Below are 25037 nucleotides of genomic sequence, written 5' to 3'. Positions count from 1 at the left end.
CTAAATCCCACAAACTCCTTTTACTTCTTAAATTCTGTTAAGTTCAATTTTGGAACCACTCTGACCTTTTTTGTTTTGGGTAAGAGACGTCTTGGTCAAACAGTGAACTAGGTCTTAGATAAACTTACAGGTACTGTTGTAGAGAGAAATGAGCGCTCCAGGGATGGTCTGTGCTATTCTGTACTAGTATTCCTTTTGCCATAGCAGAACAAGGCTAGCAATTGGGGATGGGTGACATAGATTTTACCAGGCAGTGTGTACTTGGCTTTGGGAGTAAACGAATTGCATCGTAGGAGATACAAAAATTAATTAATTGTCAAAAGAAGTTGAAGAATTTGTGTATGTGTGTGTGTATGTGTATAAATATGTGTATCTGTATATGTATATACACACAGACACATATTATACACAAACATAGCAAAATATTATTTTAATACATTTTTATAGCCAGTTTATTTTTGTGAGTTTAAGATAATTATATGTCATTAGTATAATAGAACTATTTGCTTTTGTTCTTTGGTAGTTAATATTTTATCTTATTTTTCTTCACTGTTCTATAGAATTATAGACCAATCCAACAATGTGGAGTTAGCTTCTTTTCCGATCTATAAGGTGTTATTCTGTGCACGTGGACATGATGGGACAACAGAGAGCAATTGCTTTGCATTTACAGAGAGTTCCCATGGTTCAGAAGAATTTCAGATACATGTTTTCTCCTGTGAAATTAAAGAGGCTGTAAGTATAATATGTTGTAGCAATTTGCTATTAAGATGAATTAGGGTAATATTTTTGAACCCTGGTCTCACTGTCATATGAATTAGTACGTATCACCATTTACTCTGTTACATGAATTTGGAGTAGATTTCTAAAGAGAGAGTTAATATTTGTAATGGCATAGAACTAAATATGAAAAGCTACATCTGATAACTATGCATTAAAGTGGTATCGTAGATAGGGCACTCTCAGTTTAACAGATGTAACAGAAAAATCCTACTTGATGAGCTCTCCTCCTACCTTACCATGGTAGTAATTGCTGAGGCTTAGAAGGGCCTCTTCTGTTATTTATTCCAAGTTGACTGGTCCATGTGACTTTTTAAAAAGCATCTATAACAAAACATATTTTTCTGCTGGACTGACGTCTGCATATTGCTCTCACTTCGACATTGGACTAAGATTGTGTCATAGATACCTGTGGTTTTCCCTGGTGGTTATTTGTTACGTGCATTCACTCAGAGGATGACTTTTGCTCTATGGAACTGCCCTAATTAAAAATACAAGTCTCACCTATAGCAGGGGTATCAGCTTGTAGTTTTTTGAAGATGCTAGTTATGTTCCTCTTAGTAATTACTAACTGGTGGTTTATTCTGAGACTGGAGAAGTGGTTGTTAAATACATGGAGAAATTGCCTTCTTTTCTGTATTTGTTGGATTCTTCCCAAATGAAAAATAGGTTGCACTTAAAAAAAAAATTCCAGTATAGTTGGGGTGCCTGGATAGCCCAGTCTGTAGAGTGTACAGCTCTTGATCTCAGGGTTGTGAGTTCGAGCCCCACATATGGTGTAGAGATTACCTAAATAAATATAAAAACTTAAAAATAAAGTTCCGTTGTAATTAGTATGCAGTGTTATATTAGTTTCAGGTGTAATTAGGTTGTACTTTTAGAACTTTAGTGCTTATAGCCATTTTAAAGGCATTAATACATGTGTTTGGATGGACAACTCTAAGGTGTGTTTGCTTTTGGAAATATACATTGTCAGCAGGAAATGCTAAAAGCAGCTGTTCTATTTTCTGTTTACCATGAACATAAACCATTGTATTAACAGGACTTCTTAGAGTTTATTTCTGGCGACAACATGGAAACTCACAGTAATGTGTGTTCCTGTGTGTTTGATACTAAGCATGAGGGATATGTCAATTCTTATGCCCTGGTGACTAATTTTATTTATACTAAAATGAACATGCATAGACACACATAATTTAGATTGTAGCCATAGGAGCCAGAACCCATGTCTGTGTAAGAAGTACAAGTTAGTTTTTTGTTTTTTAAAAATACGTCTGAATCTATTTCATGCCAACATTTCTATATTTATGTATATACTGTCATCTTGGTCAAAGGTGTGATAGGAGAGTGAATGAGTAGAAGTGTGCCTGGCACTTAGGAAGCAGTGTCTCGTTGAAAGAATGTGTGTTTGTGAATGAAGGGGTCTATTTCTGATCCTTACACCTCCACTACAGAAGTGAGGAAGCAGAGGGTAGAGATCCTGGCATTTCATGTTGGCAGCGTTTAACAGACCCGTGTGGTTTCTGGGTAATTGGTGCTTAACAGCAAGGAGATGAACTTTGAAGACCTGGAGAACCTGCTGCTTGGAGAGGTAGAAAACACTGCTGCAGAAGGAAATGGAAAGGGACCTGGCTTGCAAGCATTTTTCATAATTGTCACGGTATGAAACTCTCTTTTTGGATTATAACATCCTCTTGTTTATGGGTGGGGGAACCGTATGTCATTTTTGAGAGCTATAACAGTGGGTAAGCAGTAGACAGAGCTGTGGGGAATTCTCAGCCTGACCATTTTGGATATGGTATTAAATAATATTAATTGTATTTCTAGAGTGGATATTTGGTACATTGCAGGTTATCAGAAAGTGATGTCCATGTATTATTTAATTTTTTTTTTTTAGAGTACGTTTTTGGAAGTGTTCTGTTATGGAGCATTGGTGGCAAAATTCATTATTTGAAAGAGAAATACATGACATTTGTCATTAAACTTTATTATGAGAGATATTTCTAAATGAAAAAATAACCAGTATAAATGTAGAGCTTATGCCAGGCGCTGTGCTAATAAGCATTTCCTTGACATTCATAAAATCTCTATGATATAGATAGTATTTATTTTGATTAGTTATCTGCTCCTCTGCCTGGAGCAGTTCTAGTTTCTAGCTGTTGTCCAGGTATATTATTAGTAGCACTCCATCTTATTCTCAAATGAGTTCTGGTATGGCTGATAAATTGTATGGTTACCCTTTGTTTATCCCAAGGCTAAGAGAATAGACAATAGAGCTGGGTTTCAAATAGAAGTCTCTGACTCTGAATTCCCGTACAATTTTCAGTAACAACTTTCCTGTTGCTTAAATATTATAAAAAGCAAATAGGATTTTTGTTTTCATTATTTTTTATAAAGGTATTTATCATTCATATAGTTTACATTCCACCCACCTTTGGGTTTTACCCATGCCTTATACAGAAGATGTCTAACATCTTCCTCTTTCCCCTCAAAAAATTATTACCCATTTTAATTAATCTGAAGTCTTTAGTTGCATTTACTGGTTGTCTCGTTATCTGGTTCCTAGGTTTCTTGTTCTGTGGTGAAGACACAACTTTAGTCCTTAGTTTTTGGGTCCCTCTTGATGGGCACAGACAATTGGCAAAGATAGTTCAGGAGCAGGTAACAGACACTTACTGCCTAAATATGTTCCATGCAGCAATGTCACTCACTTGGTTTCTGTTGTTTGCAGAGTCTCTGGATGGGATCTGAAGAAGTTGATCTGTTAAAAGCAAGAAGACATCTTAACTTCTCAAGCAGGAGTAGCAGCATAGCTGCCCGGACCAACTATCACTGTGATGCTCTTATTTCACCCTAAAATCCCACAAGCAGCAGGCACCAGTAGTGTTAGGGGGAAAGCCGGTGAAGGTCATAGCTCTGAGGGACCTGGCATAAGGATTAGGTGTTCCCACGGAAGGGTTAGGATACATTTGACTTGATAGACCCTGGAGATTCATCTGTAGGACTCTGCTGGAGTAGATCTTGATTACCTATAGCAAGAGTTAGGGAAACTTACCTGAGGTATCTTGATGTTGATGATTTTGTTCAGGGAAAGTGATGTACTGTGTTTCTGCCGAAGAATTGCAGAGAAAACAAAATATCCAAAAACAGTGAAAAAAGCCGGGGAGACACATACTCTTGTTGCATCTTTATGGATACGTTGTACAAAACTCTTTGTAAAGATATTTTTAAAAGGCTTAGTTGACTCTCTTTCAGAATTTATTAAGTCAGTGTAACCAGTTTCCTCAAAACATTTGATGTTTGTTGTTTATGTATTTTAACATACTTATCCATTACTAGCAGTTCTCAGTGTTACATTTTAGAAGCATGCTATTATCTGGTGTTAAAGGCATTCAGAGGTATTTCATGGTAAATATCAAGGGTATCATTGGGAAGATCTTCATTCTTAATGCACTGTTTTTTGGCGGGGGAGGGAGATTGCTGAAATGTCACTGTATAAGAGAAACCTTATTCCTTGTATGGGAAAACATTATTTCTAAACATACTTATTGAGATAGCATTTTAGCAAAATGCCTTATTTTGGATGCTAATTCTGAAGTTATATTAGTGTTTTCCATAAATATATTTATTTTTATAATTTTTAAAAAGTTTTTTGTATGAGGGTCGCCTGGGTGGCTCAGTTGGTTAAGTGTCTGACTCTTGATTTTGGCTCAGGTTATGATCTCAGGTTCCTGAGATGGAACCTCTTGTTGGGCTCTGTGCTTAGTGGGGAGTCTGCTTGAGTTTCTTTCCCCTACCCCTGCTCGCATCGTCTCTCAAATAAATAAATCTTTAAAAAATTTTTCTTGTATGATATGCCTCTTATTTTAGTTCCTTTCAGTGAGTTATATATTTGAACAATTTGTTTCTAAAAATTTAACGCATTATCTTTCAGGGTGCCCTTTGTAGAGTAATTTTTCTGTATTTCTTGGGTGAACATTTTCTTGATATATGGTATTTTTAAAAGAGTTATCTTTCACCAATATTAACGAAAAGGCTTTATCTTGGAAAAATTGGCTGTATTGTTTATTGTTAGTAAATACCTTTTTGTTTAATAGCATTTTTTTTGGAGTATTTAGATGTAATACATATTTGAGAATTTGGAAAATACAGAAATAAAGAAAAAAATGAGAAGTTACTAAAAATTCCACCAGACTTAAGATTTTGGTGTATCTCCTTTCCACATATCTACATGTGCTCTCCTCCTACCTCTTCATCAGCAACAACCCCAACAGATACTTTTGTGTTTAATTAGTACTTTCTATAGGTATAGTCTTCTGGGGAAAAATTGTACTGTATTATTTGCAATAAAGCCTCCCCTTCTGCAAAGAATATGCCTATTCTAGATTTTTGTGTGTGCGTGTGTGTGTGTGTATGTTTAATAGTGTGACATGTATAGAAATGTTTACCATGGTGTATGTTTTTAATAGTCTTTTCATGGTGTAATTGGTCACCCAATTTGTTTTAATAACTATGGACATTGATAATCATTTTTTCTGAAGATACTGTACCTTACCAATCCTTGGGTCACTGTTCCAGCTATTCATAGACTCTAGAATTCACAAATGATTTTGACCTAGTTGTTGGGTGAGAGTAGCAGCTGTAAGACATGGTGAGGATTAAATGCAGTTTGATTGCTGTTAATGTACTGTTGTGTTCTACCTCCAAAAAGAGAGAAGTGTAGTCTGATTTCCCCAGTCCCCATCATTCTTAACTATGCTGGCTCAGCCCCATATACTTAAAAACCTTTTTAAAGAGAAATTGCTGAGCCTTGCTGTCTACTTTAGAATGTGCCAAGCTCCTTGACTTTTTTGGCATGTCCTGATGTGTCAGGCTTGCTGATAGCTCTGACGTAAAGAAAATGAAATAGAAGAAGATATGGGAGAGGCAAAGAAAGAATGAATGTGGTTGGGGTTTGACTCAACCAATATATCAGCACTTACCTATAGGTATTCTCCTATATTTACATATAATATATTCTTAGAAATACGCTGAAGTTCAATGTGTAAAAAGTAAACAATAGACTTCACATTTTGTTTGGTGTTAGGAAGGGTGAGTACTCAAGTAAAAGTAGTTTAAAGCTCCTATTTATACTTTACCTTGAGTCATACTCTTCAGTGACTTTATTTCTAGTGTGTTCTTTGCTTCTGAACACTTAAATTTTGAGCTAAATCAAATAAGTGTCCATTTGAGGCTAAATGTTTCTGCTTTTGGCTTACCTAATGATTCCTTCTTACCTACCTGAAGCCCATTCAACTTAGGTGTGCTGGAATGTAAGCACCATGGTCACTGCTGTTTCCCTACCACCTAGAATAATACTAAGTATACAGAAGGCACTCAAAAAAATACTTATTAAATGAATGTGTGAATTCATTGTCTTAATTGTGAATTGTGTAAGATTTGAAGCCTGCAGTTCTTATTTATATCAATCCTTTGTTGCTTTTGTTGTTTTTACTCATTTACATAAAATTATAATGGGTAACATTAAAATATTTAAAAAATTTCACAAGCACTGTGGTACAAATGTGCTCCTGCCGGATGTGAACTTCAGGTTGTCAGGCATCGTTCTTACACAGTTGAAAGTGTGTAAGTCAGTTAGTTAAACTTAATTTGGCAATGGAAAGGCAGTTTAGGGTAATCATTGATTAGTAGATGTAAGTGTGGCTATGGGAAGTTTGAGGACCACTTATTTTTGTTATAGACTGTATATGAGAAAAAGGTAGAATATATGAACATCACAAAAACAGAAAAATGAAAGACCCCATGCTTTAAGAAATTCTGTTGGTGTAAGTGGTCATTTCAAGCAAATGACAAAATATTATAATCTTAAACTCACATAATTCAGTGAATAATTTGAATTCACTTTATTTAAAGGGAAGAATTTCTTCGTATTTAGAGAAGTCTCTTCTATCTCCCAGTGTGAGAATATGTAAGACCTTTGTTAAACTCTTCTTATTTCATCTTGGTTTCATTGTTCAACCCATGGGTGACCTGAGAAATTTGGAAGTTCTTTTGTGCTTCAAGCTTACAATTTTGAGATGGTGTGTCGCTTCTTTTGGAGCCAAGGAAGAGAATGACTTCAGAAAAGTGTGGGATCTAGAGTCCTTCTCCACTTTAGGGCAAGAGTCTAAGCCACTGATATAGATATTTTTATAGTAGTCACCAGGGTGGCTTCACACTAATAAGTAGATCATTTCAGCCGGGAATCCTGCAGTGCGTTTATATCACAGCAACACTGAGTAACAGCATTTGAATCTCTTTATTTTTTTATTTTTATTTTTATTTTTTACATAGAAATTTTATTTTATTTTATTATTTTATTTTTTTATATTATTTTTTTTATTTTTTATTATTATTTTTTTAAATGATTTTTATTATATTATGTTAGTCACCATACAGTACATCCCCGGTTTTCGATGTAAGGCTCGATGATTCATTAGTTGTGTATAACACCCAGTGCACCATGCAATATGTGCCCTCCTTACTACCCATCACCGGTCTATCCCATTCCCCCACCCCCCTCCCCTCTGTAGCCCTCAGTTTGTTTCTCATAAATCACGTTATCGTGTCAACTTCTTGCTCAAACCAGTGTTTACTTTATTCTGTGCCTGAGTATCCAGCCCTCTGAAGCTGAGGGAAGTGAAAAGAGAAATTGAGAACTAAGGCTAACACCTCGTTTTGTGTGTTCATTGGAAAGATTTAGAGGCCAGCACCATTCTGATGATTTTATTTTGGGATTCATTCATTGCAATATGGTATATTCTGAGGCCTATAAACATCCTTAAATAAATACAGCTCCTTTAGTGAACTTCAGTTAGTTAAACCTCCTTATTACCATGTTTAAATGATAAGAGTTGAAAGAAGCAAACTGTATATAACATATAAACATAAATACATAAATATAAGCTTATATAAATATAAGCAAGCAATGTATATAAAATGCCATATATATAATATGTAGAAACATAAATATGTAAATGTATGCTTAGACTATGCTGAAGTATGTGACCATGGGAAGTTACAGATTCAAGAATTAGGAGAGAGGGGTATCAAAATGCAGTTAAAACCTTTGCCTAATGGTATTCCATTTTTTTTTCTTTCAGGTAAGCAGAATTTTATATAGTTTCTGTACAGCATTCAAACGTTCTTCCAGACAAGTGTCTGATGTGAAAGACTCAGTTATTCCTACCCCTGACAGTGATGTGTTTACCTTCAGTGTCTCCTTGGAGGTAAAAGAAGATGATGGAAAAGGAAACTTTAGGTGAGGTTATTTGGGAAGAATTAAAATGGAATTGTTCCTGAAATATAGTATTGGTTAATATAAAGCTTCCAGAAGCTACACAATGTTGGTGTAAAGCTTTAACATGATAAAAAAATATTTGGCAGGTGTATGAATATGTTTCATTATTCTCATGCTTTCAGATATTTTATGTAAATGATTTTCTCAGTATTTAAGAATAGTGATATTTATTATAGAAAAATGTAGTAAAATAATAAAAGCAGAATAAAAAGGTATGGTTTTGTCAGCCACAATCACTTAATATTTGATTTATTCCCTTTGTTTATTTCTAAGGGATATTTTTATACACTTGTATATACATAATTTTTTCTTTTAACTTTGTTATGTAAGAATTTTTCCATTAAAATGTTCTTAATCAAAATCCTTTTCAGTGGTATCAATAGTGTGTTGGGTGGTTTGATCATCATTTAATTATTTTCTTCTTTTGTATATTTAGAATGTTTTTCTTGAGTTCACAAATAGATTATAGAGCACAGTTATGCTCTTTAATGATCATTTATGTGCCTTTCATTCTAACAATGATTATTAGGTAGATATGTTGTCTGTTTTTTATAGGTACAGACATTGAGTCTAGGATAAGTTGTTCAAGGTATTTTTTTTGTTTGTTTCAGATAAGACATTTATTGTCTTAATTAATTCTTAAGAATAGTCAGTCTGGCCTAGGCTAGAATTGACGTTGTCCCTAATCCATATCTCTTTGTCCATCTTTAGTTATATTTACTTGAGTATGTTACAGTTATCTCAAATTTTAATGTTTAAAAGCAAACCCTTCCCACTTTGCTTTGCCTTGGGTTTCAGTGTGTTAAAGGCTCTAACGACCACACGGCCAGCCAAACCAGAATAGTGGGTCTAAAAAAATAATTAATCTATGTTCCTAAATTTGTTAAATTTAAAATCTAAAATTGAAATTATGTCATTTAAGGAATCTCGGTTTTAACCTTTGTTAGAGATAAAGTGTAAGGCCCTTATAAATCCAATTTAAAAATTAGTGACTTTGTTTTGCTGGCTATAAAATTTGTAGTTAGCTGCTCTGGCAAGATGAGAGTATAGAGCATCTTAAGAATCCTCAGAATAGATTCTAAACCTTGGAGTAGATTATTTTATTGTGTTATTGTACTGATAATTTCTGTTCTTTTTGCATATTTCAGCCCTGTGCCTAAGGATAGAGACAAATTTTATTTCAAATTAAAACAAGGAATAGAGAAGAAGGTTGTAATTACAGTGCAGCAACTTTCTAACAAAGAATTAGCTATTGAAAGGTAAGCAGCTTGCTCCTAAATGCTATCAAAAACTTGTATTGACATTGCCGTTGTGTTTCAAGAGACATACTATTGAATCTCTGCTGTATTACGCACTGTGACATTTCACCATATTTTAGTTTCTCCATTTAAAAATGAGAATAAAAATCACAATGCTCTATCTACTTAAATAAGTTAGATGTAACTGGTTCACTGAAAAATCTCAATCGATGGGGAAATAAACATGAAATTTTTTTCCCCCAGTAATAACTGCTTCAACCCTATTTGGTTACATCCCTTTTTCCTGCTGTTCCTTATTTATGTATAAGACAAATACCTTAAATTCTCAATCATCTTTGATAATGAAAAAGTACATTTAGTTACTGGGATCTCAGGGGCTTAAAAAAAGATGGATACGTATCTTTTAAATGTATAACCACACGCACATATATACACATGTGTGTACATTTATGTGTTTTTGTTAATACTTGATCATATAAAAAGAAAATCTTGTAGGAGAAAAGATACGATAAGCAAAGAATAACAAATGATAGTTCTGGAAAAAGTATTTGTACTGTAAATGATGGATGAAAGGTTAGTATCTATAACATACAGTAATTTCTTAACAATTTGCAGAAAAAAAAGGGAAAACAAGAGTATGAATCAGTAAATTATAGGAAAGCTATTCACCTGGCTAACAAACACATGTCCCTATTCATGAATAGACGGGGAAGTGTAACTAAGGTAGCAGTAAGATAACAGGTTGACAGAAATGACACATAGAGCTGGTGGGGATATGGGAAAATGGTGAAGCGTGTGTACATCCTTTCTGAAAAACAATCTGGCAACATCTATAAAATTAAAACAAAAAACCCCACTTATAATTGGATGCATCAGTCCCATTCTAGGGACTCTGTCCTATTGAAAGAAAAGTACTCCTATGTAAGGACATAATTTTAAGGATATTTATTATAGCCCTTTTTATAGTGGCAAAAAGCCAGAAATAAAAACAAATGCCTTTTCACTTAGCTTTAAGAAGTGGGAGCAATTGGTGATGGTCACAAGAGAAAGAAAAGCCTCTTCATTAAGACTGCTGTAGACGGATGATCTCTTCCCCCCCCCCCCCCAATTCTGTTGACTAGGATGAAGGTGGGGGACACTTGAGGTGCTGGCTGATGGCATCTTGGCCACCTTTGTCCCTTTTAAGTCTTGGAGAAGGTGTCTGGCTTCCGGTTATCTCTTTAGAATGTTCTTTAGAATGTCAGGAATTTAGCTTTGCTTTGTTCCCACCCTTGGGTTTTCTTGTTTGTATCCAGATTATAGGAAAAATGCTGCTATCTAATTCTGTCTTATAATTACAGTTGTCATCTTTTCTCCTTTCTTGGTGGTATAAAAAATAGTGGTGAGTCATAAAATTAATGAAAAATAGCTGAAGATTAAAGGTATTGTTGATTTTGAATGTTTTAGTCCTAAAAGAATGATGATGAGAATTTTTGTTGTTAGCAGTAGTTATGCAGTGTTTGAATCTTTTTATTTGAAAATAGGCAATTTCACACTTATAGACAAGGTAAAAAAAATAAAATTGGTACAGAGAGCACCTGTATACTCAATCACCTTTTGGGAACATTTTACCCCACTTGCTTTGCACCCACTTTCTCAATCCCTCTTTTTTCTCTCAGTCTTTCCCTCCCTACCTGCTTACCTACCTGCATACACACACCCACATAATCGTTTTTCTGAACAATTTGAATAGGTTACGTACATCATGGCTTTTTATTCCTATATACTTTCTTAGGAAATGTATATTTCCAAAAAATAAGGATAGAGATAGCACTTACATAAGCACGTTATATGTAGCAACTTCCATAAATTTAGCATTCATACAATACTTTTTTTCTAACCTGCGATTTGTCTCCGTTTTTGTCAGTCAACCCAGTAGCATCCTTTCCCTCTCCAGTTCAGGGTTCGAACTAGGGTCAGAAATTGCATTTAGCTGCCTGATGTCTTTGGCTTTCTTTAATCTGGAAACATTTCCACAGCCTTTCTCTTATAACATAGATGTTTTTGAAGAATACACACATTTTTCCTCATTTAAATATAGCATTGCTAATTTGGGGTTTATCTGATACTACCGTGTGATCAGATCCAGGTTATTTATTGCTGCATAGGTGATGTTTCCTTCACAGTGCAGCACATTTGGAGGTGCCTGATAACCGTCTGATAACCATCTGTCCCTCATTGGTGGTGGTCATTTCGATTGCCAAAATTCGATTGTCAAAATGTCTGATTTCTCCACTGTAATTCCTCCCCCTCCCTTGCATCTATTAAGCAGTCTGTGGGGAGATACACGAAAATATCCTGCTTCTCACCAAATTTTCTTCTTGAGTTAGTATTCATTCATGGTTCTTATTCTTGTCTGATCCAGTCTTTACTGTTAAGAATGCAGAATTACAACTTTCCATCTCCTGTACTTTCTCTAGATTTGGCATTCAGCCCTTGCCATTCTAATGTAAGCCAAGGATCTCCCTTCTTTTCCACTTATCGATTTATTATTGGTATAGACTCCTGAATCTCTCTCCTCCCCACTACAATACTTTATAATTCACTATAGAACTTATTGTTGTCCAGAATTTGCCACTGGGAGTCCCTTCACATCCTGCATCCTTAAGACATTCCCCCAGAACTTCCTTTCTGGCATAAAAAAATCAGCTTTCCATTTAATAAGTCTGTAGTAACATTGGCAAAGAAGTATTAGGTGTTGAGTTGAGTAATTTAACTCTTAGTAATCATTATTGAAAAATTTTGGAGTTCTGTGATTAATGGTATAGTATGTCTCTATTATAGAGGCTTGTACTGTGCTTGTATATGAGGCAGTCCTTCCTTTTCCTAATGAGAAGCTCCAAGTTTGGTCAACTTGAAACCTTGATGCATACAGGCAGGATAGTTGAATGCATACTTAATATTGTTTTCTTCATTAGCTTAAACACATTTACACATTCCAAATATATTACACAAATATATTACACAAAATAATAGCTTAGAAATGGGGCTTTTTGCCCACTCATATTCAGAAGACAACCTCATTCAGACTCAATCATCTTTAGCGGCAGTGTCTCCATCATTTTGAGCAATTCATCATCATTACGTTGAGCAATTTTAAGGCATTTTTCCAGAGCTCATTATCTCAATCTCTGCTTAAGTTATCTGAGATAAAGCACTTTTTTGACCAGTGTATATTGCTATCACTAGAAATTTTACCTAAGCTACAGGTGCCTATTTGTGTAGCATTAGGATTATTTTTAAAAAATTTCATTCCATATATAACCACTTACTGTATTGCTTTTATTTTAATATAATTAATCTTGATGATACTATCTAACAGCTCTGGGTTCATATATCTAGCAGTAATTACTAAACCCATGCTAAGTTTCTTTGCCTCCCCACCCCTTTTTTAAACACATTTTGTCTGATAACCTCGATAAATATCCAAACTAAAATTGACTGAGATTGCTTCAGGCTAAGGGTTCTGCCACATACAATACTTCATGCAGCATAACAGACAGAATTTCCTGTGATATGGGAGACTTTGTAAATACTTGGATTTGTCTTTTTTGGAAAAAAGAAACCTTTTATTAGATTGTATGTTGTATTTAAGGTTTAAATTACAAAATGTAAATGGTGGAATTTAAGGTAATCCACTAGGTGGCAGTCTTGTCAAGAGAATTCTTAACTCTAGCTTAAACATTGCTGCTGACAAAGTTTGTAATAGAAAGACATTGGTGTGGAAAAAACCCAAATTACATAATTTTGGCTTATCTTCGGAAAGAGGAACTGATTTATCATTTTCAAAAACAACTTTTCATTATGTAAGATTTCCAACATATACAAAAGTAGACAATAATATATTGAACATCAGAGCACCCATCACCCACCCCAAATGCTAATTTTCAATGTTTGAACTTTTTTCAAAAAAAAAATTTTATTCTAAAAGAATCCATTTCTCTGTGTATTCAGGGGATCACGCTTCCTTCCTATGTAGATATATAGCAAATTATACTGAGATTTTCTGTCTTGATTTCTTTGAAGGCAAATATCATGTCATCTATTTCAGAATCTCCAATATCTAGCACAACGCTAGCAACACAGAACTTGGTAGTTAGCTGCTTAATTCTTACTTAGCACTTCTGTGCTGGACACGGTTCTAGAGGTGTAGGTACTACTCTCTTCATTGTACACTTGAAGAAACACTTGAAGAAACTGAGGCACGGAGAGGTTCAGTAACTTGCCCAGGTCGTTCAGTTCATATATGAACTGAGTCCATCTGGTTTCAGAATACATGTTCTTATTCTCTGCTGCCTCTTTAAAAACTTGTTGAAAAATGAAGAAAAAGTATATGAAAATTTTATAGAGTATTGACCAAACTCATTACAATAGTAATAGGACACAGCACCTGATAGAATCCTATCCTTAGAATCCTTAGAGAATATGTGAAGATTTCTTTCTTATCTTGAAAATTTCTTTTTTTTTTTTTTCAAAGATTTTATTTATTTATTCGACAGAGATAGAGACAGCCAGCGAGAGAGGGAACACAAGCAGGGGGAGTGGGAGAGGAAGAAGCAGGCTCCCAGCGGAGGAGCCTGATGTGGGGCTCGATCCCATGACGCTGGGATCACACCCTGAGCTGAAGGCAGACGCCTAACCGCTGTGCCACCCAGGCGCCCCTTGAAAATTTCTAATAGTCTTTTGCTTTTGTCAGTGATCCATGTTAGATTTTACATTGCGCTTTATTTAGGAACTGGACAGTGGAGAGAAAATAGTAACAGCCAACATTTATTGAGCACTTACTGTAATGGCCATGCTACAGTTGTCATAATAACATGTGAGGAAGGCTTTGTAATTATTACCCCATTTTGCAGATCATGAAACAGGCTAAGTAAGGAGCTTAAGTAACCTGGGTCACTTGGCCAAAAACTGGTAGAGCCAGGCTTTAAACCAAAGCCTTCTGGTTCCTGAGTGTGTACTCTTTAAGACTGTACCCAACTAAATGCTGATTGTCCACTGAGTTTAAAATTAATCAAGCCAGTGAAACAAATGAATTGGTATTCTTTGTTATATTTAGCGCAGAATTTGAAAGTGAGAATATAGATGTTGGGGTATCCAGATGATTGCTTAGCGACTTCAAACTCAGGGGTACCATGTGCTGGGAGAAAAAGCTGACTGATTTGTAGAGGAGAAAACCAACAATAACCACTGAAGAGAGGAAGCAAGATGATTGTCATCTGAGATGTGTGAGAAGAGCAAGACCTAAACCTAATTATTGTGAACCCCCAGTTAAAATGTTAAATTATGTAGATTCGATCAGGTCAAGCTCTTCTGGTGTTTCCAGAGCAGAAATGGCAGTCATCTCTGTACCTGACCAGCTGACATTTCTGTGGTTTTTGGTATCATCACATCTAGAAATATTGCAGAAAAATTTCTTGCAAACCACTGAATTGACACAGATTTTTAAAGCTTTATGTAATGTTTAAAATACAGTATTACTAGCACAATTACATCACACCCACTTCAGTGCTTTAGATAGATTGTTGGTTATGCTTTATACTTGAGAGGTGAGGGAGAAGTTTCTCAGTTTTCGCTATATTAATTTTCTGACTAATATTTTGTAATAAAATGATTCAGGACAATAATACAATATATACTTAGCAAATGGGCCTCTCTAAGATTTCCTAACGAGAAGTGGTGTTTTAATGATGGTAATTTCAGGCCTTGTAGAAGGTTAGTTGGGAAGAGATTTTTGGCTTCAGGGTTTATGTCTTTCAAATCACTCTGTTCCCGGGGATCTGCCCTGATGCTCGCTGTGTGAACCAAAATGAAATATTGATACAGCAAGCAGAGTACAATTATTAGATTTGTCATAAGCATATAACTGTTTATATGAGTAACATGGGCCACACTGTGAGAAAGAAGGGATTTCCATGAGTCACTTTGATCCTAATTTTGGGGAATACAACCATTACATATACTTTAAAAAATACATAACACATCATTAACAGAAGGTAGTTTGATCATTTCTGGAGTGATTCAGAGTTGTGCTTGTTTTGATAGTATATGCTGCTTCACTTTTTAATTTGTGCTTTGTGGCTTGCAGCAAAAACCATATAATGAGAAATTAAAGTGTTAAGTACCATACTTCATAGCATGAGTGATTGACAGGTACCTTTCCTTATGTTATTTTCTTGAGGAAAAGATTTCCAAGCTAAGGAATACTGAAAATAAAAATCACCTGGGGCTCTTTTCTCTCAGAACAGTTTTCTAATATGATTTGATATCGCTAGAGTAAGGGAATGGTAGAACTTCAACTGTTTATTATTTTTGGGCTGATCTAATTTGATGTTTGACTATTCTGAAGGTCTTTTGCTGGATTTACCTCGCATTTATTTTTACCCTCACTCTAGCAAGTTACTGTTTTATTTAGAAAGAAGCTCAAGTAACTGACTTCAGGTTGCCTAGATGTTAGTTTGATTTGCATCTTTTATTCTTTTATGGAAATTATAGTAGCTAGGAAATCAAGAGCTTTAGATGTTCTAATAATTTTTCTTAAAGGACATCATTCTCCATCCTGAAATGAGAAAAAATTAGGGATGTCATCCAAAGTCTCTATAATATTTTGTTTTGTTTATTTATTTGAGAGAGAACACGAGCGAGCTTGAATGGGGTGGGGAAGGGAGAGAAGGAGAGAGAGAATCCCAAGCAGGCCCCCATGTCCAGCTTGGAGCCTGGTGCGGGGCTGGATCTCACGACCCTGAGATCATGACCTGAGCTGAAATCAAGAGCCAGATGCCCAACTGACTAAGCCACCCAGGTGCCCCTCCATAGTATTTTAAAAAGCTGTTTTATGAACTTACTTATTGGTCCTCTTTGAGTTCTTTCTTTCTTCCTTTCCCTTTCCTTCCCGAGATCTTTGAGTTTTCTTTTAAGGCAGTAGAAAGATAACTTTCTTCTTCCTTAGGAAAGCAGGATATTTCATTGTTCTCTGATAATTTCAAGTGACAATTGGTGAAGAACTATTGGCATCATCAGGTGAATAATTGGAAGCTTCTATCTCTCAGACTGTGGGCTGAACAGAATTTTCAGTATCTTCATTGTTGGCACTCGATGCACTGTAGAAGTATGTAGATAATGCTATTACTTTTTCAGCATGATATTTTAAGAAGTACTTTTTAAAAAATATTGGTAATGAAAACATTGTTTTCTGTAACATGTTTTATAAGTTGATCTATTCTAGATGTCTTAGAGCTCATCTTTAAGTGAACTTTTAAATTTGAGACAATTATGGACTCACAGGAAGTTACAGTTATAGTACAGAGAGGCTCCATATACACTTTCCCCAGCTTCCCCCAATGGTAACATCATACATAATTATAGTACAGTATACAAACTAGAAAATTTACATTGGAACAATCTGTAGACCTCTATTTGAGGGAGCTCCTTTTGAATCCTGTTAAGTCATACTATACTTCTATAATATAATAATTTCTAAATGATTTTTCCAGTGGTGAGAGATTTTTACTTAGCTTTGATTAATCAAGACAGTTATGAACAGAGAGACTACCAGGTCCTAGTTGAGGAGGGTTCCAGGTTGTTCAAATGTGAAAGTAGTTTTTTTTTTGTTTTTTGTTTTTTTTTTTAATGATTTTTTATTATATTATGTTAGTCACCATACAGTACATCCCCGGTTTCCGATGTAAGGCTTGATGATTCATTAGTTGTGTATAACACCCAGTGCACCATGCAATACGTGCCCTCCTTACTACCCATCACCGGTCTATCCCATTCCCCCACCCCCCTCCCCTCTGAAGTCCTCAGTTTGTTTCTCATAGTCCATAGTCTCTCATGTTTCATTCCCCCTTCTGATTACCCCCCCCTTTCTTTATCCCTTTCTTCCCCTACCGATCATCCTAGTTCTTATGTTCCATAGATGAGAGAAATCATATGATAGTTGTCTTTCTCTGCTTGACTTATTTCACTTAGCATTATCTCCTCCAGTGCTGTCCATGTTGTAGCAAATGTTGAGAACTCGTTCTTTCTGATAGCTGAGTAATATTCCATCGTATATATGGACCACAACTTCTTAATCCAGTCATCTGTTGAAGGGCATCTCGGCTCCTTCCACAATTTAGCTATTACGGACATTGCTGCTATGAACATTGGGGTGCATATGGCCCTTCTCTTCACTACGTCTGTATCTTTGGGGTAAATGCCCAGTAGTGCAATGGCTGGATCATAGGGTAGCTCAATTTTTAACTTTTTAAGTGACCTCCACACTGTTTTCCAGAGTGGCTGTACCAACTTGCATTCCCACCAACAATGTAGGAGGGATCCCCTTTCTCCATATCCTCTCCAACAATTGTTGTTTCTTGCCTTGTCTATTTTTGCCATTCTAACTGGCGTAAGGTGGTATCTCAGTGTGGTTTTGATTTGAATTTCCTTGATGGCTAATGATTTTGAACATTTTTTCATGTGTCTGTTAGCCATTTGTATGTCTTCATTGGAAAAGTGTCTGTTCATATCTTCTGCCCATTTTTTGATTTGTTTATTTGTTTCTCGTGTATTGAGTTTGAGAAGTTCTTTGTAGATCTTGGATACCAGTCCTTTATCTGTAGTGTCATTTGCAAATATATTCTCCCATTCCGTGGGCTGCCTCTTAGTTTTTCTGACTGTTTCCTTGGATGTGCAGAAACTTTTAATCTTGATGAAGTCCCATAAATTCATTTTATCTTTTGTTTCTCTTGCCTTTGGGGATGTGTCATGAAAAAGGTTGCTTTGGCCGATGTCGTAGAGGTTGTTGCCTATGTTCTCCTCTAGAATTTTGATGGATTCCTGTCTCACATCGAGGTCTTTCATCCATTTGGAGTTTATTTTTGTGTATGGTGTGAGATAGTGGTCAAGTTTCATTCTCTTGCATGTAGCTGTCCAATTTTCCCAGCACCATTTATTGAAGAGACTGTCTTTTTCCCACCGGATGTTTTTTCCTGCTTTATCAAATATTAGTTGCCCAAAGAGCCGAGGGTCCATTTCTGGGCTCTCTATTCTGTTCCATTGGTCTATGTGTCTGTTTTTGTGCCAGTACCATGCTGTCTTTGTGATCACAGCTTTGTAGTACAGCTCGAAATCCGGCATTGTGATGCCCCCAGCTTTGTTTTTCCTTTTCAACAGTTCCTTGGAGATTTGGGGCCTTTTCTGTTTCCATACAAATTTAAGGACTGTTTGTTCCATTTCTTTGAAAAATGTCCTTGGTATTTTGATCGGGATAGCATTGAAAGTGTAGATTGCTCTGGGTAGCAGGGACATTTTAACTATGTTAATTCTTCCGATCCATGAGCATGGAATATCTTTCCATCTTTTTACGTCTTCCTCAATGTCTTTCAAGAGTGATTTATAGTTTCTAGAATATAGGTCCTTTACGTCTCTGGTTAAGTTAATTCCAAGGTAACGTATGGTTTTTGGTGCTATTGTAAATGGGATGGATTCCCTAATTTCTCTTTCTTCGGTCTCGTTATTCGTGTATAGAAATGCAACTGATTTCTGAGCATTTATTTTGTATCCTGCCACGTTACTGAATTGCTCTATAACTTCTAATAGTTTGGGAGTGGCTTCTTTTGGGTTTTCCATATAGAGTATCATGTCATCTGCAAAGAGAGACATTTTGACTTCTTTGCCAGTTTGAATACCTTTGATCCCTTTTTGTCGTCTGATTGCTGTTGCAAGGACTTCTAGTACTATGTTGAATAATAGTGGCGAGAGTGGGCATCCTTGTCGAGTTCCTGATCTTAAGGGAAAGGCTTCCAGCTTTTCCCCATTGAGAATGATATTTGCAGTAGGCTTTTCATAGATGGCTTTTACGAGATTGAGAAATGTACCTTCTATTCCTACACTCTGAAGGGTTTTAATCAGGAAAGGATGCTGTATTTTGTCAAATGCTTTTTCGGCATCGATTGAGAGGATCATATGGTTCCTGAGTCTTTTCTTGTTGATATGATGAATCACGCTGATTGATTTGCGAATATTGAACCACGCTTGCATCCCAGGTATGAATCCCACCTGATCGTGATGGATAATCCTTTTAATGTACTGTTGGATTCTATTAGCAAGTATCTTGTTGAGGATTTTGGCGTCCATATTCATTAGGGAAATCGGTCTGTAATTCTCCTTTTTGAGGGGGTCTTTGCCTGGTTTGGGGATCAAGGTAATATTGGCCTCATAGAATGAATTTGGTAGCTTTCCTTCTGTTTCTATTTTTTGAAATAGCTTTAGGAGAATAGGTATTATTTCTTCTTTGAATGTTTGGTAGAATTCCCCAGGAAAACCGTCCGGGCCTGGAGTTTTGTTATTTGGAAGGTTGTTTATCACTGACTCAATTTCTTCATAATTAATTGGCCTGTTTAAGGAATCAATTTCTTCCGGTTTCAATCTTGGTAGTTTATAGGTTTCCAGGAAGGATTCCATCTCTTCCAGATTGCTTAGTTTATTGGCATATAGCTGTTGATAAAAATTTCTAATAATCCTTCCAATTTCAATGGTGCTCGTCGTGACCTCTCCTTTTTCATTCATAATTTTAATAATCTGGGTCCTTTCTCTTTTCTTTTGGATAAGTCTTGCCAGTGGTCTGTCAATTTTATTGATTCTCTCCAAGAACCAGCTTCTAGTCCTGTTGATCTGCTCTACTGTACTTCTGGTTTCTGCTTGATTGATTTCAGCTCTAATTTTGGTCAACTGCTTCCTCGTGCGTGGATTAGGCCTGTCCCTCTGTTGCTGTTCCAGCTTCTTGAGGTGAGAATATAAAAACTGCATTTTAGATTTTTCTATTCTTTTGAGTGAGGCTTGGATGGCTATGTATTTCCCCCTTAGGACTGCCTTTGCAGTATCCCATAGGTTTTGGACTGTTGTATTTTCATTCTCATTGGTCTCCATAAATTGTTTAATTTGATTTTTGATTTCCTGGTTTATTGAGTCATTCCTGAGCAGGATGGTTCTTAGTCTCCAAGTGTTTGAGTTTCTTCCAAAATTTTCCTTGTGCTTGAGTTCCAATTTCAGAGCGTTGTGGTCTGAGAATATGCAGGGGATAATTTCAATCTTTTGGTATCGGTTGAGACCTGTTTTGTGTCCCAGAACATGGTCTATTCTTGAGAATGTTCCATGGGCATTAGAATAGAATGAGTATTCTTTGGTTCTGGGGTGTATTGTTCTATATATATCTAAGAGGTCCAACTCGTCGAGTATGGCATTCAAAGCCTTTGATTCTTTGCTTAGTTTTTGCCAGGGTGTTCTGTCTATTTCTGATAGGGAGTGTTGAGGTCCCCTACTATTAATGTATTTTTATTTATATGTCTCTTTATTCTGGTTAAGAGTTGGCTTGTGTATCTTGCTGCTTCCCTGTTGGGGGCATATATATTTATAATTGTCATATCTACTTGTTGAATACTTCCCTTAAGAATAATATAGTGCCCTTCTGCGTCTCTAACTATAGTCTGTAGTTTAAAATCCAATTTATCTGATATGAGAATTGCTACCCCAGCTTTCTTTTGAGGTCCATTTGCGTGAAAAATGGTACTCCATCCCCTTACTCTCAGTCTGAATGCATCTTTGGGTTTGAAATGAGTCTCTTGTAGACAGCAAATGGATGGGTCATTTCTTTTTATCCAATCTGCAACCCTGTGGCGTTTTATGGGATGGTTCAAACCATTTACATTAAGGCTGATTACTGAGAGATATGATTTTAATGTTGCCATGTTGCCAGTAAAGTCTTTGTTTGTATTGGCTGTGACTTTCTGTTCTGTATCACTCTTGGGGCCTTTTTACTTTTATAGAACCCCCCGTAATATCTCCTGTAGGGCTGGTTTTGTGGTTACAAAATTGGTTAGTGACTGGCGATTCTGAAATGTCTTTATTTCTCCATCAATTCTGAATGACAGCCTTGCTGGATAAAGGATCCTTGGCTGCATGTTTTTCTCTGAAAGAGCTTTAAATATGCTCCCCCAACCCTTTCTCTCATTCCAGGTCTGTGTAGACAGGTCTGACGTAATTCTGATGCTTTTGCCTTGGTACGTGAGAAATTTCTTTGCCCTGGCCGCTTTCAATACTGTATCCTTGCATCTAATATTTGCGAATTGCACTATGACGTGACGTGGCGTAGGTTTGTCATGGTTGAGCTTGGGAGGGGTCCTCTCTGCCTCTTGGACACGAATGTTTGTTTCCCTTGCTAGATTAGGGAAGTTTTCAGCTACAATTTGTTCAAATATCTCTTCTAGACCTCTGTTTTTCTCCACCCCCTCGGGGATGCCGATGATTCTAACATTGGATCGTTTCATTGAGTCAGTAATCTCCCGTAACCTACATTCGTGGGCGTGGATTTTTTTAAGACCATCTTCTATTTTCATTTTTTCCTCTATTAACCCATCCTCCAATTCACTAACCCGTTCCTCTGCTTCTGCGACCCTGGCCGTCAGAGCCTCTAGTTTTGCCTGCATTTGGCTCATAGAATTTTTAATTTTGTCAGATTCGCTCTCATTTCTGTCCTTAGGGATTCTATATTCTCAGTAACCTTTTCGTTAATAGTTTTTTCAATTCTACTCATCATTTTGACCATCGTTACTCTGAATTCCATTTCTGATAATTTGGTTACATCCATATCCATTATTTCTGTGGCAGAGGCCACAGACTCACTGTCTTTTCTTTGCTGGGGGGGGCTTCTCCTTCTTGTCATTCTGATGAAGAGAGGTTACGGGGTTTCCAGAGCCCAAATTATTGACTGGGTCCCAGGCTGTGCCCCTTGTTTTATAGGGATCTTAGGGATGTGGGCTTCTTCTTTAAAGATTTTATTTATTTATTTATGTGGCAGCCAACCAGCGAGAGAGGGAACAGAAGCAGGGGAGTGGGAGAGGAAGAAGCAGGCTCCCAGCGGAGGAGCCCGATGAGGGACTCCTTTCCGGAACGCCGGGATCACGCCCTAAGCCGAAGGCAGGCGCTCAATGACTGCGCCACCCAGGCGCCTGGGTTGTGGGCTTCTTGATTTTTCAGCCTGCCTTCTGGGGGAGGGGCCTGCCGCGCCGATACTCAGGCAGTCCTGTTTGGTTAGAGTCTCCGTGTCCCCTGCGAGGGGGGATGGGGATGGGCACTCCCTGAGCCGGTATTTCCAGGCTTTTGTTCTCTGGCGGCTTTCCCTGGTGGTTTGCTGTGCCTCTTCTGAGGGTCAGAGCAGCAGCGGCCAAATTTCAGCCTCTGTCACAGAACAGAGGGATTGCGGCCCGTTCTCTACTAATGTTCAGGCCACTTTAACTCTGTTTCTGTTGGTGCTGCTCAACCCTGCAGCGTCCCGGGATGTGCGCCCCACACCCGGCGTCCCAGCCCTCACTTCCAGGGCCGGCGCGTCTCTGTCCTTTGTGTTTCTAATGCCGCCAGCCGCCAGCCGCCCCGCGCGCACGCTCCCGGATCTCCCGGTCTCAGTCTGGATCCAGTGAGCGCACCGGGATTCTGGTGTTCCGCAAGATGCCTGGCGGCGCGCACGCACCCAGCTCACGGTCTCAGTCTGCTGTTTTGCGGGTGCCGTTCGCGAGCCCTGCCCGCTCCCCCGTGCAAGCGGCTACCGCTTCCCGGCGCCCAAACATGGCGGCTCCCTCCCCCTTCCGTTTATCTTCCGATATCTGTGCACAGTTTCATGGCTCCCCGCTTCGTACCTCAATACTCAGCGCTGGAGATGTTCATTTGTAGAGATCCAGATGCGTCTTCCTGCGTCTCAGGCTGGTTCCGTGGTTGTTCAGGCTGGTCTGGTACCTATCCAGCTCGACTCGGAGGACCAGCTGAAAACGGTGTCTCCTACTCCTCCGCCATCTTAACTCCCGAAAGTAGTTTTTTTTTTAATTGAAATATATTTGACATATAACGTTGTGTAAATGTAGGGTGTACAGTATGTCAATTTGATGTATTCATATATTGTGATATGATTGCCCTTGTAGCAATAGTTAGCACCTGTCATATAATTATTTCTTTTTCATAAGATCTCATCTCTTAGCAAGTTTGATGATAATACAATAGTGTTGTCTATGCTCACTGTGTTGTACTTTCGATCTCTAGGACTTATTTACTACTAGTTGCAAGTTTGTGTCCTATACAGCATCTTTCCTATCCACCCCCCCTTCCCTGGTAACCATCATTTTCCTCCCTGCTTTCCTGAGTTTGGCTCTTTTAGATTCCACATATAAGTGAGATCATACAGTATTTGTCTTTCTCATCCTCATTTATAACTTAACACAGTGTCCTCAAGTCCATCCCTGTGGTCACAAAGGGCAGGAATTCTTGTTTTCTCATGGCTGAATAATATTCCATTGTATCCATACACCACATCTTCTTTATCCAGTCATCCATTGATGAGCATTTAGATTGTTCTTATCTTGGCTGTTGTGAATAATATTGCAGTAAACACGAGAGTGCATATATCTCTGATATCCTGTTTTCATTTCCATGGGTGTATACCCAGAAATGGGGTTTTCAGATGGTAGATCTATTTTTAATTTTTTGAGGAGCATCCGTATTTTTCCATAGTGCATAAACCAATTTACATTCTCAATTTAAATTAGAAAATAATTTATTGGTTTAAGAAATTTAGGGTTCTTTTTTTTCCCCCCAAGATTTTATTCATTTATTCATCTTTTTTTAATTTTTTGAGGAGCATCCGTATTTTTCCATAGTGCATAAACCAATTTACATTCTCAATTTAAATTAGAAAATAATTTATTGGTTTAAGAAATTTAGGGTTCTTTTTTTTCCCCCCAAGATTTTATTCATTTATTCATCTTTTTTTAATTTTTTGAGGAGCATCCGTATTTTTCCATAGTGCATAAACCAATTTACATTCTCAATTTAAATTAGAAAATAATTTATTGGTTTAAGAAATTTAGGGTTCTTTTTTCCCCCCAAGATTTTATTCGTTTATCATATAAGCTTCCAATTATTCACCTGATGATGCCAATAGTTCTTCACCAATTGTCACTTGAAATTATCAGAGAACAATGAAATATCCTGTTTTCCTAAGGAAGAAGAAAGTTATCTTTCTACTGCCTTAAAAGAAGAGAGAGCACATGAGCATGGGTGGCGGGGGGCAGAGGGAGAGGCAGACTCCCCGCTGAGCAGGGAGCCAGATGTAGGGCTCCAATCCCAGGACCCTGCGATCATGAATTGAGCCTAAGGCAGACGCCCAACGGACTGAGCCACTCAGGCACCTCGAAATTTAGGTTCTAATTAGGAGAAGTAGGGTATTTTAACTATATCTTATGCCAATTATCGATTTATTGCCTCTTGGTTCCAAATCTACCCTCTTTGACATTAGCGGAACTTTATGTATTTCTTCTTTGCAGCAAGCGCAATATTACATTGAGCCAGTAGAGGGTGCTGGAGAGACACCGCAGGAGGAAGGCTCTTCTCTGGGGTTCTAGTGTGCTGTGGTGGTTCTTGCTCTTGCTGTAAGATTCTGGGACATCTAGTGGTGCTGTGCTCCAGCTGTGGAACCAGTGCATGCACTCCCTCCTCAAGCTCAGAATCCTGGTCCTGGCTCAGCAAGATGTTCCTGTGGACCTCCAGACACGGATACTGGGGGCCTCAGGCCTCACACCATTTCTGCCAGTGAG

At 37.3% G+C, this 25037-nt stretch overlaps 1 protein-coding gene across 2 annotated transcripts in view; it reads left to right on the top strand.

The window, feature by feature from the left end:
- Positions 1–25037, top strand: part of RABGAP1L (RAB GTPase activating protein 1 like) — a 716315-nt gene that overhangs the window by 84263 nt on the left and 607015 nt on the right. For both annotated transcript variants that reach the window (XM_045811376.2, XM_045811377.2), the window contains 3 exons: positions 561–735; positions 7923–8080; positions 9268–9378. In XM_045811376.2, coding sequence (XP_045667332.1) covers positions 561–735; positions 7923–8080; positions 9268–9378 — 444 coding nt within the window. The remainder of the gene's footprint in view (positions 1–560; positions 736–7922; positions 8081–9267; positions 9379–25037) is intronic.

The sequence above is a fragment of the Ursus americanus genome, chromosome 2 (assembly GCF_024610735.1).
Source record: "Ursus americanus isolate L20-20 chromosome 2, mUrsAme1.1.p, whole genome shotgun sequence".
NCBI lineage: Eukaryota > Metazoa > Chordata > Mammalia > Carnivora > Ursidae > Ursus > Ursus americanus.
Note: the sequence above shows the minus strand (reverse complement) of the source record. Positions and strands in the feature narration are given on the sequence as shown.